The sequence below is a fragment of the Mustela lutreola genome, chromosome 15 (genome assembly GCF_030435805.1).
Source record: "Mustela lutreola isolate mMusLut2 chromosome 15, mMusLut2.pri, whole genome shotgun sequence".
Classification (NCBI taxonomy): domain Eukaryota; kingdom Metazoa; phylum Chordata; class Mammalia; order Carnivora; family Mustelidae; genus Mustela; species Mustela lutreola.
In genome coordinates, this window is record NC_081304.1 from 21600937 (window position 1) to 21614328 (window position 13392).

General features: G+C 37.3%; 1 protein-coding gene across 1 annotated transcript in view; it reads left to right on the top strand.

Moving 5' to 3' along the window:
* The window catches only part of TOP2A (DNA topoisomerase II alpha), a 30456-nt gene extending 17264 nt beyond the window's left edge, over nt 1-13192 (top strand). The window contains exons 22-35 of the mRNA XM_059149062.1: nt 157-291; nt 401-601; nt 990-1185; nt 2692-2783; nt 2887-3051; nt 3176-3259; nt 5385-5567; nt 5780-5870; nt 9247-9399; nt 9635-9761; nt 9882-9925; nt 10322-10462; nt 10908-11107; nt 12099-13192. Of these exons, the coding sequence (XP_059005045.1) occupies nt 157-291; nt 401-601; nt 990-1185; nt 2692-2783; nt 2887-3051; nt 3176-3259; nt 5385-5567; nt 5780-5870; nt 9247-9399; nt 9635-9761; nt 9882-9925; nt 10322-10462; nt 10908-11107; nt 12099-12227 (1941 nt within the window). The 3' untranslated portion in view covers nt 12228-13192. The remainder of the gene's footprint in view (nt 1-156; nt 292-400; nt 602-989; nt 1186-2691; nt 2784-2886; nt 3052-3175; nt 3260-5384; nt 5568-5779; nt 5871-9246; nt 9400-9634; nt 9762-9881; nt 9926-10321; nt 10463-10907; nt 11108-12098) is intronic.
* The last annotated feature ends 200 nt before the right edge of the window (nt 13193-13392 follow it).

Here is a 13392-nt window from a genome sequence, read left to right on the forward strand (position 1 = left end):
CATAGAAAACTTATTATTTTAATGTTCATCAGATTTATTGTTTAATGCTATTGGGATTTCTTTAATGTTTATCAGATTTATTGTTTAATACTGTTGGGATTTCTGTTTTTAATGTCACATTTTAAAAACCCAATCTTCTTTAAAATACCAATTTAGCTTCCAAGTTACAAGAACTTCAAGGGTACTATCGAAGAACTGGCTCCAAATCAGTACGTGATCAGTGGTGAAGTGGCTATTCTTAATTCCACAACCATTGAAATCTCAGAGCTTCCGATCAGAACATGGACCCAGGTAAGTTACTGTGGATTTCTTCTTCGATTTTTGTGATCAGGGAAACACTTTGTACTACTTGATGTATACTCTTAAGCCTGTATTTTAAAAGGATTATCTCTTTCTTTAGACATATAAAGAACAGGTTCTAGAACCCATGTTGAATGGAACTGAGAAGACTCCACCTCTCATAACAGACTATAGGGAATACCATACAGACACTACAGTGAAGTTTGTTGTGAAAATGACTGAAGAGAAACTGGCAGAGGCAGAGAGAGTGGGACTACACAAAGTTTTCAAACTCCAAACTAGTCTCACATGCAACTCTATGGTATGTCTTTTTTTTTTTTTTTTTTTAAGATTTTTTTATTTGTTAGAGAGAGAGAGAGATACAGAGCGCAAGCACAGGCAGACAGAGTGGCAGGCTAGAGGCAGAGGGAGAAGCAGGCTCCCTGCCGAGCAAGGAGCCCGATGTAGGACTCGATCCCAGGATGCTGGGATCATGACCTGAGCCGAAGGCAGCCACTTTAACCAACTGAGCCACCCAGGCGTCCCTGGTATGTCTTATTTTATGAGAGGTGCCCATGTTTCAGTTTATATTAAAGTTTAATATCTGTTTTAAAAGGAAATCCTGGAATACTTTTATGTTTTTGAAGAATAAAGTCTTTTCTCTAAAACCATTAAAGTTTTGGCTTTATAATCTTGTTTTTCTTTTCTAGGTGCTTTTTGACCATGTAGGATGTTTAAAGAAATATGACACGGTGTTGGATATTCTAAGAGACTTCTTTGAACTCAGGCTTAAATATTATGGATTAAGAAAAGAATGGCTTCTAGGAATGCTTGGTGCTGAATCTGCTAAACTGAACAATCAGGCTCGCTTTATCTTAGAGAAAATAGATGGCAAAATAATCATTGGTATGTTTTTAGATCAATAACTGTACTAAAACTACAATTATGCCAAACTTTACACATTTCTTTTAAATACCTAGTCATTTACAGTTTGGAAAATATAGCTTTCCTTAGATTGAACATCTTGAAAAATCAAGATTTAGTTGACATGTAGATAGAGAATAGAGAGATAGAAAGGTACTTGTGTAAACTGATAAAGAGAAGAATTATTAAGTCTGAGAGGGGAGAAAAAGTCCAGAAGGAAGACTATAAAGGGTTTATATTACAGCTAAATTGTGTACTGGAAGACTGAAAGAGTCATGTCTTGGGTTTTTATGTATTTATTTATTTTTAAAGACATTCTAGAAGCAACTAAGTCAGGGTTTAAGTTACCAGGAAGGAAACAGTTTTGATAAAAGCTGGGTTGTAAGGAGGTTTAAAAAAAAAAAACAAAAACTCAACACTGGCCAGTGCTAACTAGGAAGGCTAGGCAACTAACTTATGGGTCATAGTAGCAAGTCCCAAAACATGGCAACATGAATTCCTGGTGATCACAGAATAATTTTCTGGTCGTACACAAAAATGTTTAACTTGATAGTTACATGTTCAAATACATGAATATTTTTTAACAACACTAGCATAAGCACTCCTTAATTTCTTAGAATTATTGCTTAAAGCAAAGCTAAAATGAGTGATAATGGACATGATTCAAAGAAAACAGAAAGTAAGATTTGTGTCTCGTTTACCAGAATTTAGGGAATAATAGGACTATGCGGTCTTGAGTATAAAAATGTAGGGGGCCTACACATGTAATCTGTATCAAATTAATTGATAAAAAATGGTGCTCAGAAATTCATCCCAAAATACCTTGTAGCTAGTAATTCAATATCCCTCAAAGTGTAATAAACTGACTGCAGTAGTCACTGGAAGAAAGGTACTCTAGAAAAAGGGAATGGGTATAACACAGTTGGATTGGTGGCACAAATTATTGCCCAATTAATGTTAAAATTTTGAAAAGGGAGCATAACTGAGGTAGAGACTTATCAGAAATAAAGGTTTGATTGCCTCCTGTTCTTTTAAGAATTATAATTAGATGGGGCGCCTGGGTGGCTCAGTGGGTTAGGCCTCTGCCTTCGGCTCGGGTCATGATCCCAGGGGCTTGGGATCAAGTCCCACATAGGGTTCTCTGCTCAGCAGGGAGCCTGCTTCTCCTCATCTCTCTCTCTGTCTGTCTCTCTGCCTATTTGTGATCTCTCTCTCTGTCAAATAAATAAATAAAATCTTTTAAAAAAAAAGAATTATAATTAGATCAATAATTTCATAATGTGATTTGACTGTCCCAATTGTGGTAATTTACATTTGTCAGTGGTTTAGGAAAAAGACTTCTCTGTAAACCAGGATGTATAGATTTATGCAAGATAAAGTTTAATTTTTAGTTAAACTTTAGTTAAACTTTTGAATTCATATGGTAAAACCTATTCCTTTCCTAAAATATTCCTCAAAACCATTATCTCTGTTTACATTTTTTAATAGAAAATAAGCCTAAGAAAGAATTAATTAAAGTTCTGATTCAGAGGGGATACGATTCAGATCCCGTGAAGGCTTGGAAAGAGGCACAGCAAAAGGTAAATTCTCGGTTAGCATGTTCTATATTATCGAAGACTATGTAGAATCTAATGTCTCTGTTTCAAATTTCCTGTTAAAGCTACATTTTAATTTCTCCTCTAGGTACCAGATGAAGAAGAGAATGAAGAGAGTGACAATGAAAATGAAGCTGAAAAGAGTGACTCTGTAAGAGATTCTGGACCAACCTTCAACTACCTTCTTGATATGCCTCTTTGGTATCTCACTAAGGAGAAGAAGGATGAACTGTGTAAGCTGAGAAATGAAAAAGTGAGTTGTTGGTGGAGGGTAACATTGCTCAGTTGTTAAAGTGGTGAAAGTAAAAACTGTGCCTCATGAAAATTTATGCTATATAACCCATAAATTAACTCTTAATTTTCTGACTCTTATGAAGGAGCAAGAGCTAGAAACATTAAAGAGAAAGAGTCCATCAGATTTGTGGAGAGAAGACTTGGCTGCTTTTATTGAAGAGCTGGAGGTATGTAGTTTATAATTGCTAATGTTAGAGTTTTTATTAGTGAAATAGTACATTCTAACAGTATACAATATACAATTCTAACAATATACCTCTTGGTCAAGAACTTTCACAATTAGGGGTGCGTGGGTGGTTCAGTTAGTTAAACATCTGCCTTAAGCTCAGGTTGTGACCCCAGGGTCCTGGGATCGACCCCCGTCTCTCAAATAAATAAATAAAATCTTTTTAAAAACACCTTTTGGGGGGGTGCCTGGGTGGCTCAGTGGGTTAAAGCCTCTGCCTTCCGCTTGGGTCATGATCCCAGGGTCCTGGGATCAAGCCCCACATTGGGCACTCTGCTTAGCGGGCAGCCTGCTTCCCCTGCTCTCTGCCTGCCTTTCTGCTTATTTGTGATCTCTCTCTGTCAGATAATAAGAAATCTTTTAAAAAAAAAAAAAGACCTTTTGGGATGCCTGGGCAGCTCAGTGGGTTAAAACTTCTGCCTTTGGCTCAGGTCATGATCCCAGGGTTCTGGGATTGAGCCCCACATCAGGCTCTGTGCTCAACAGGGAGCCTGCTCCCCCCCCCCCCCACCCGCCGTCTGCCTCTCTGCCTACTTGTGATCTCTGTCTGTCAAATAAATTAATTAAATAAAAATAAATAAATAAAAAATAATTAAAAAAAAAAAAGACATTTCACGATTAGCAATAGAAAGAATAAGACATAAGAAAACATTCCAAGATAACACATAAAAGAACAGATTGTTAGAATAAAGTAAATGATGGCCAGAAGCACACTACTAGAACTTTTTGGACAAAAAGAGAAAAGGGTAGGAGTTGATTTCTGACTAACTGGGAATAGTATGGAATAAGAATATTTACTTAAATATGGAAAAAGACCAACCCAATCTCCCAACTCAATCTAAAAGGACAAAGATGTTTACCTTCAGGGCTAGCTCATCAATTTCAAAAGATACTTTGTTATCTAAATCTCACTAATGTTTTGTTTTCTAACATTATTTTAAGATTAAAAAAAAGCATTTCATAAATTAAGCTAAAATGTTTTACATGCAGTTTTATATTATTACACTTTAGTATGGATGTACAAGTAGAATCCCATCCTTTCACTTCTTTTTTTTTAAGATTTTATTTATAAATTTTTTTTTTAAGATTTTATTTATTTATTTGACAGACAGAGATCACAAGTAGGCAGAGAGGCAGGCAGAGAGAGAGAGGAAGAAGCAGGCTCCCCGCAGAGCAGAGAGCCTGATGCGGGACTCGATCCCAGGACCCTGGGATCATGACCTGAGCCAAAGGCAGAGGCTTTAACCCACTGAGCCACCCAGGCGCCCTAAATTATTTTCTTAACATATAATGTATTATTTGCCCCAGGGGTACAGGTCTGTGGACCGTTATGCTTACACACTCCACAGCGCTCACCATTTCACATACCCTCCCCAGTGCCATCCTTTCACTTCTTAATTTGAGTTTACAAATATGTGTATATAAATCTATGCATTTTATCCCTAACACAGCTTCCCCTTTTTATTTTCAGAAAACTTAAATGGTAGAATCAAGAGTAGAACCCAGTCTTCTGTGTCCACACTTATCAAGTGGGCCTTAATTATATATATCTTCAATGGCAATGGCATACTTTGTTGTGGCACAGCTATTCACAAATTTAAGATGTGGGGTGCCTGTCTAGCTCAGTCAGAAGAGCATGTAACTCTTGATCTCAGGGTCGTGAGTTCAAGCGCACACTGGGTATAGAGATTACATATATACATAAATTAAAAAATTTTATCTTAAAATGTAACAAATTGAAATCAGTTTAACCAGCCTTTTATTTTATTTTATTTTTTTTTTTTTTTTTAAGATTTTATTTATTTATTTGACAGAGAGAAATCACAAGTAGATGGAGAGGCAGGCAGAGAGAGAGAGGGAAGCAGGCTCTCTGCTGAGCAGAGAGCCCGATGCGGGACTCGATCCCAGGACTCTGAGATCATGACCTGAGCCGAAGGCAGCGGCTTAACCCACTGAGCCACCCAGGCGCCCCTTAACCAGCCTTTTATTCTATTCCTATAAAGTAGCCTAGATTTTATAGTGTCTTTGTTGACTTATAAACTTGCTTTCTCTTATCCCTTTTGTAGGCTGTTGAAACAAAAGAAAAACAAGAAGAACAAATAGGACTTCCTGGGAAAGGGGGGAAAGCAAAGGGGAAAAAAACACAAATGGCTGAAGTTCTGCCTTCTCCGTGTGGGAAAAGAGTCATCCCCCGAGTGACCGTAGAGATGAAAGCAGAGGCAGAAAAGAAAATTAAAAAGAAAATTAAGGTACTACTCTTGAAAAGCTATACATAAATACTTAAGACTTATTTTGGCTGTATCTTGAAAAAGTCATACCCATACCTTTATTCAGAGCTCTTAACCAAAATTTAAAGAAAAAAATCACTCTTTGACCAGATAAATATTTGTATATTTGACCTTACATTATTCCAAATTATAAGTTACCAGAACTTGACCATCTTTGTCTTGCTCTTTTTTAGAATGAAAACACTGAAGGGAACCCTCCAGAAGACAGTATTGAACCAGAAGGTCTGAAACAAAGGTTGGAGAAAAAACAGAAAAGAGAACCAGGTATGAAAAAATTTTAAGTAAAATGGTATAGAATTGAGATTAAGTTGTGTCTGTTACCAAGTACATTCTACATAGATGTTTAGTAAGTCCTTACTGAGTAACATGATGGAAGGCTATATCTAAAGTTTACTTGAACCTCCCTAATACTGTCCCTTGGATATGATTTATGTTAGAAGAGATCATTTTGAGGGGCACTTGGGTGGCTCAGTGGGTTAAGCCTTTGCCTTCATGCCTTCAGCTCAGGTCGTGGTCCCAGCATCCAGGGATCGAGCCCCATATTGGGCTTCCTGCTCGGCGGGAAGCCTGCTTCTCCCTCTCCCACTCCCCCTGCTTGTATTCCCTCTCTCGCTGTGTCTCTCTCTGTCAAATAAATAAATAAAATCTTTTAAAAAAAAGAGACAGAGATCATTTTGAAATAGTTTGTTAATTTGGCAATTTGAGTTTCTTAGTTGGGATCTAAAGAAAACACAGTTTATTAAATTCTACTTTTCTAGCCAACTATAAGGCTCTATATTAATATATAAAGCTTCTTGAGAACAGTGAGCACATCTTAGTCACATTTGTATTATCCCTAAAGTTGAACAAAATGCCTAGAATATAAGTAGCACTCAGTAAATTAAATAGAATTATAGATTATACCTTTACTGAGTATCTACTTTTTTTAATAAGATACTAACATACCAAGTTCATCCACTTAAAGTATACCATTCAGGGGCACCTGGACGGCTCAGTCAATTAAATATTTGCCTTTGGCCCAGGTCATGATCCTATGGTCCTGGGATCAAGTCCCATGTCATGTTCCCTGCTAAGTGGGGAGCCTGCTTCTCCCTCTTTCTTTGCAGCATCCCCTGCTTGTTCTCTCTCTGTCAGATAAATAAAATCTTTTTAAAACAAATAAAATGTGCCATTCCATCATTTTAGTATGCTCAACCCATGAAAAACAAACACTCTACCTGTTTAATGGTCACTCCCCATTGCCTACCAGCTTCCCTTCCTCCTAGACAACTATTAATCTACTTTCTGTCTCTAGATTTACTTTTCTGGACATTTCATAAGAATGAAATCATGTAATAGCTGGTCTTTTTTTCCCTGGTATCTTTCACTTAGCATAATGTCTTAAAGGGTCACCTATGTAGTGACATGTATCAATACTTTGCTCTTTTTTTTTTTTTTTTTAAGATTTTATTTATTTATTAATTTGACAGCGATCACAAGTAGGCAGAGGCAGGCAGAGAGAGAGAGAGAGGCAGGCTCCCCACTGAGCAGAGAGCCCTGCGCAGGGCTCAATCCCAGGACCCCAGGATCACGACCTGAGCCGACAGCAGAGGCTTCAACCCACTGAGCCACCCAGGTGCCCCTACTTCACTCTTTTTTTTATCACCAAATAGTTTTTCATAGTATGGATATACCACTTTTTATTTATTTCTTCATTCGTTCATAGGTATTTGGCTTTTTTCCATTTTTTGGCTATTGTGAACACTGCTAGGAATATTTATATACAAGTTTTTATATGGACTTAATGTTTTTATTTCTTTTGGGTAGATACCTAGGAATGGAATTGTTCTGGGTCATATGATTTTTTCTATGTTTATCTTTTTGAGGAACTGCCACACTGTTTTTCAGAGCAGCTGCCTCATTTTACATTCCCTCCAGCAATGTATGAGGGTTCATATTCTCCATATCCTCAGCAGCACAGTTAATCCCTTGTCTTTTTTTTTTCATTCTAGCCATACTAGTGGATAGGAAGTGGTATCTCATGGTTTTAGTTTGCATTTCCCTATTGGCTAATGATGCTGAGTATCTTCTTAATGTGCTTATTGGCTATTCATATTTCTTTAGGAAAATATCTATTTAGACCCTTTGCCCATGTTTTTAATTGGGTTATTTATCTTTTGTTGTTGAGTTAGTTGTAAGATTTCTTTATGTATTCTAATTTTTTTTAAGATTTTTATTTTAATTAGAGAGAAAGCACAGGTATGTAAGGCGGGGAGGAACAGAGGGAAAAGGAAAGAGAGAATCTGAAGCAGACTCTACCCTGAGCACAGAGCCCAACACAGGGCTCAATCTCATCTCATGACTCCGAGATCATGACCTGAGCCAAAATCAAGAGTTGAAGACTTAACCAACTGAGCCACCCAGGCGCCCCTCTTTTTTTTTTTTTTTTTTTTTTTTTTTTTTTTAAGATTTTACTTATTTATTTGACAGAGAGACACAGAGAGAGAGGGAACACAAGCAGGGGGAGCGAGAGAGGGAAAAACAGGCTTCCCACTGAGCAGGAAGCCCGACGCAGGCCTCGACCCCAGGACTCTGGGATCATGACCTGAGCCAAAGGCAGTCAGTCACTTAACAACTGAGCCACCCAGGTGCCCTCTCTTTCTTTTCTTGATAGTGTCCTTTGAACCACAAGTTTTTAATTATGATGCAGTCTAATTTTATCTTTTTTTCCCCTTTTGTTGCTTGTGCTTTTGGTATCATGTCTAATCTTTTTCTGAATCCTAGGTCATGAAGATTTACCCCTATGTTTTCTTCTAAGAGTTTTAGTTTTAGCTCTTATAGATCTGTGATACATTTTGAATTAATTTTTGGATATGGCATAAGGAAGGAGTCCAACCTCATTCTTTTGTATGTGGATATCCTCTTGTCCCAGCATCATACTGAAAACCTTCTTTCCTATTACATTGTCTTCACCCTTGTCAAAAAATCAATTGCCCATAAATTTTAGAGTTTATGGATTCTCAACTCTATTCCATCGATTGATCTATATGTCTAAACTTGAGTATCTATTTTTAATAGGTAATATGTGCTCAGTTCTGTGGGGCATACAAAGATGAATAAAACTAATGGAAACATCTTAGTATTAAACTAAAGAAATAGTAAAAGTATGCCATACTGTGCAAAGTCATAGACTGACCTTTGAATGCAGCACACCTTTAACTTTGAACCTAGCTAGCGATCTTTTAGCATATAAAACCAATGAATCATTTGAGTATTTTGACCTTTCATGTTCCCATGAGTTTGATTACTCTCAAATAATGTGAGGGCACAAGAAGTGGGAGAGCATGGCTTTTTACCTTCAAGGGGTTTATCAAGAACAGGAAATTAAAGCAGTATATACTAGCCATTGTGGGACTGAGAGAAAGGTGAGATCAGTGTAGGTGCACATCTACATAACTAGAGGTGACAACAATTTATTTATGGAATTGGAAGACCAAACTATAAACTCCACAGGAAGAGGCACTATGTCCATTTCTCTTCACCACTGTATTCCCAATACTAGCACAGAGCTCAATAAATATTTGAAAGACGGTTGGTTAATAGATGGAGAAGAGTGAGTCAAAGAACATGTAAAGGTGGTTAATTCCTATCTCACTTCTAGGTACCAAGACAAAGAAGCAAACTACATTGTCATTTAAACCAATCAAAAAAGGAAAGAAGAGAAACCCCTGGTCTGATTCAGAATCAGATATGAGCAGTAATGAAAGTAACTTTGATGTCCCTCCACGAGAGATAGAGCCACGGAGAGCAGCAAGTAAGGAAAAGTGCTGAATGTGCTGAAAGATCTGAGTGGCTAATGTATTTGAAGGCATTAATCCCAGAAATTGTTATATCTTAGAGCAGTAATTATTTTAAGTTTTTGAAAAATGGACATATCTTTTAGGAGATTAAGCTAAAGCTGGGATCTTCATGAAATGTTTTATCAATCTGTGGATTAAATATTATTTCTGTTACCCTCATATTCTTTGCTCTACGAATGTTTTTTATAGCAAAAACCAAATTCACAGTGGATTTGGATTCAGATGACGATTTCTCGGATTTTGATGAAAAAACTCAAGATGAAGATTTTGTCCCATCATCAGATGTTAGTCCACTTAAGACCAAAGCTTCCCCAAAGTAAGCATCTTCTCTAATATGGATTTTATCATGATTGTTGCCAGTGATCAATGATACTGTCTTTGTTACTTGACACATTTAGAATTGGTTGTCAGGATGTTTTTGGTTTTTTTCTTCCAGACATGCTACCAAAGAACTGAAACCACAGAAAAGTGCCACATCAGGTATGTATTTAAGTAAAAATATAGAAACGTCTGCTTCACTGTGACGCTCGGTTCCTGCTGGGTTCTAATCTGACTACATTATCTAAGTCCTGCCTTAGAAGATAAAAGTGGGTTCTTATTAGCATTACACTGATGGTATTCTTTAGGGTTCGTTCACAGAAAGGGGTTCTACACTTCATATACTGGAAGTCATCTCGTGCTTACTGTTTACTGTGCTGGGTCCTAGAGGTACAAAAAATAACTGCTGATGAAGAATCCAGAAATTAGATCAAAGTTCTAAGAGTATGTTTTAAATATTCTAGAAGAGTCAGGGACTTGGCGTTTAAATGGAAATTCCGAGCAGGAAACAGATTTTTATGTGTCGCTTATATGTACTATTTTCCTTTCCGTTCGAAGTAATGGACGTTGATGCTGATGATGCCAAGGACAGTGTACCACTTCCTCCAGGTTCTCCTGCTGCTGATTTCTCAACTGAAACTGAAATCCTAAACCCTGTTGCTAAAAAGAAGGTGGTGGTGAAGAAGATAGCTGCAAAAAGTAAGCTTCAGTCTTTGACATGGGTTAATATTAGGATTAAGTAGCTGGCTTCCACAAGTCAATTTTAATTTTTTACTCTCAAAAGTTACTATTAATATTGGAGTTAAAAACCTTTTCCAAATGGAAGCAAATATTTAGCTCTTTATAATCAAAATTGGTGGTCAAAAGGTTTAAAATCACCATGTTTCTCAAAATGCCAGGCATTCTCTAGCTCATTTCTGTGACAGGGACAGAGTTTATAAACAGTGCAAAAATTTAATGTAAAACATAAACCTATAAAAAAAATTAGATGCTTAAGAATACTTTGATTCTCTAATGTATCTTCAGCTCTATTAGATTTTTTCTATATTAAATATAAGCAATCAATAGCTTACTAAAGAAAGTTCACAGTGAGAACAATTCGTCTACGAGTGGCCTCATGATAAATGCCTGTGTTGAATTGCAGGTCAGTCTTCCACCTCCACTAAAGGTGCCAAGAAAGGGGCTGCACCAAAAGGAACTAAAAAGGATCCAGGCTTGAATTCCGATGTACCTCAAAAGCCTGATCCCCCCAAAACCAAAACTCGCCGCAAAAGGAAACCATCCACTTCTGATGATTCTGACTCTAATTTTGAGAAAATGATTTCTAAAACAGTCACAAACAAGGTATTTATCCTAGCCAGTCCTTTCTCTATAGGTGTTTTTAAAAAATAACCAAGACTTGTTCTTAATAATCTGACACATTTTAGGGTGCACCTAGGTGACTCAGTCGCTAAGTGTCTGCCTTTGACTCAGGTCATGATTCTAGGGTCCTGGAATCAAGCCCCTCATCAGGCTCTCTGCTCGGCAGGAAGTCTGCTTCTCCCTCTCCCTCTCCGACTCCCACTCCCCCTGCTTGGGTTCCCTCTCTCACTGTGTCTCTCTCTGTCAAATAAAGTCTTTAATTTAAAAAAAAAAAAAAAGAATCGATTTAAAAATAAATAATACTAAACTGACACTTTTTAAGAAAATAAATGTAGGGACACTTGGGTGGCTCAGATGGTTAAGTGTCTGCCTTCAGGTCAGACCCTGATCTCAGGGTCCTGGGATCAATCCCTATGTCAGGCCCCCTGCTTATTGGGGAGCCTGCTTCCCTCTCCCTCTCTCTCTGCCCCTTCCCCCCACCCGCTCATGCTCTCTCACTCTCTCAAATAAATAAATCTAAAGAAAAAAAAAGAAGAAAGAAAGAAATATAAATCTCCTAATTTATTTAGCTTTTACTAGTTGTAACAAGTTACACTTAAAAACTTGCTGCTTATGGGTCACCTGGGTGACTCGGTTAAGCATCTGCCTTCAGTTCAGGTCCTAATCCAAGGGTCCTGGGATTGAGTCCCACCATCAGGCTCCTCACTCAGCAGGGAGCTTGCTTCTCTTTCTGCTTGCCACTTCCCCTGATTGTGCTTTCTCTATCTGACAAATAAATAAAAATCTTAAAAATATATATATATACATGTATATATATGTACCACTTAGTTAACGAGAGTTGCCTTAGATCTATTTCTTAGTACTTATTAGAAGGAGAGAAACTCATTGAACTGTAGTCTACTGATATATTTTTTACAATGAAATGTTGCTGTCAAACTAACATTGTGCAAATTACTTGGTCTTCCTCTTCTAGAAATCCAAGGTGGAGAGTGAGGACTTCCATCTGGACTTAGACTCAGCTGTGGCTCCTCGGGCCAAATCAGGACGGGCAAAGAAACCTATAAAGTACCTCGAAGAATCAGATGAAGATGATCTGTTCTAAAACATGATTATTTTAAGTAATGGTCTTATTGAGCCCAAGACTGGTTTTAGAGTTACCTGAGCCCCTTAATTTCTTCTCCTCTGAATTTTGTTTGGGGAAGGTGGTTTTAATCCAGAACCATCAAAGTGAAGTGTGTCAAGCCCACTATTACTGTCTAAGTAGTGATCACCTCATGGGCATTGTTTTCTTCTCTGCTTTGTCTATGTTTGGAGTGTCTTCTCTTTTGTCTTTAGAATCTGCTTTTAAATTCTTCTGAGCTCTGGAGATAGTTGTGTGGTCACTTCAGCATAATATAGTTTATTGACCACTCATTAAGCTAAAATTCTTATAAATGTCTTCTCTGCCTCCTTTCCTACTCTCCGTAAATATGAGATAGAGCATCATTAATTCTCTTTTACCTTAGTTTTATAGGTAATTTTCCATCAGATAGAACTTTATGGTTCTAGTACAAATAATCCCCACGCAGCCTTTTATGTGCTGAATTTTTGCTCAGGCAATGAAAAATTGCTCATATTCTTCATATCCTTTTGAATACTAGCAGAGGCTGAGGAAAAACAGCCTGGCTGTGTCCATATAATCTCAACACTGTCCATATAACCTCAACACAGAGGGTGAAGAAAATTAGTGTTGTGACCATCTCAATTCTTGACTTGTCCCCTCAGGCAGTTTCCAACTTTAAATCTCCCAAAGAGCAAATTTCTAGGGACCATTGGATTGCAAAAAAGTGGGGGGCAACATTCACTCAAAGATCTTATATCATTGCCATCCATACTCAACAGTGAGCGGTTATATCCATTTTGAGAAATCTCCATAATTATCAATTTACAAACTTTGTAAAACATTTCTGCATTTTTACATGTGTGTGACTTGAGTAGTGTTATCAATGTTTTTGTAAATATTTACTATGTTTTTCTATTTCACTTAATTCTAAAAATTTTTTACTTTAATAAAATGTTCTAAACATAGCAACCCATTGATTGTCTTTTTTTCTCTTGCAGTATACACTTTTCCTTACTCTAAAATATATTCGTCTTTACTTCCCCCCCCCCTTTTTTTTAAGACTTTGTTTATTTGACAGAGATCACTAAATAGAGAAGCAGGCAGAGAGAGAGAGGAAGAAGCAGGCTCCCCACTGAGCAGAGAGCCCAATGAGGGGCTCAATCCC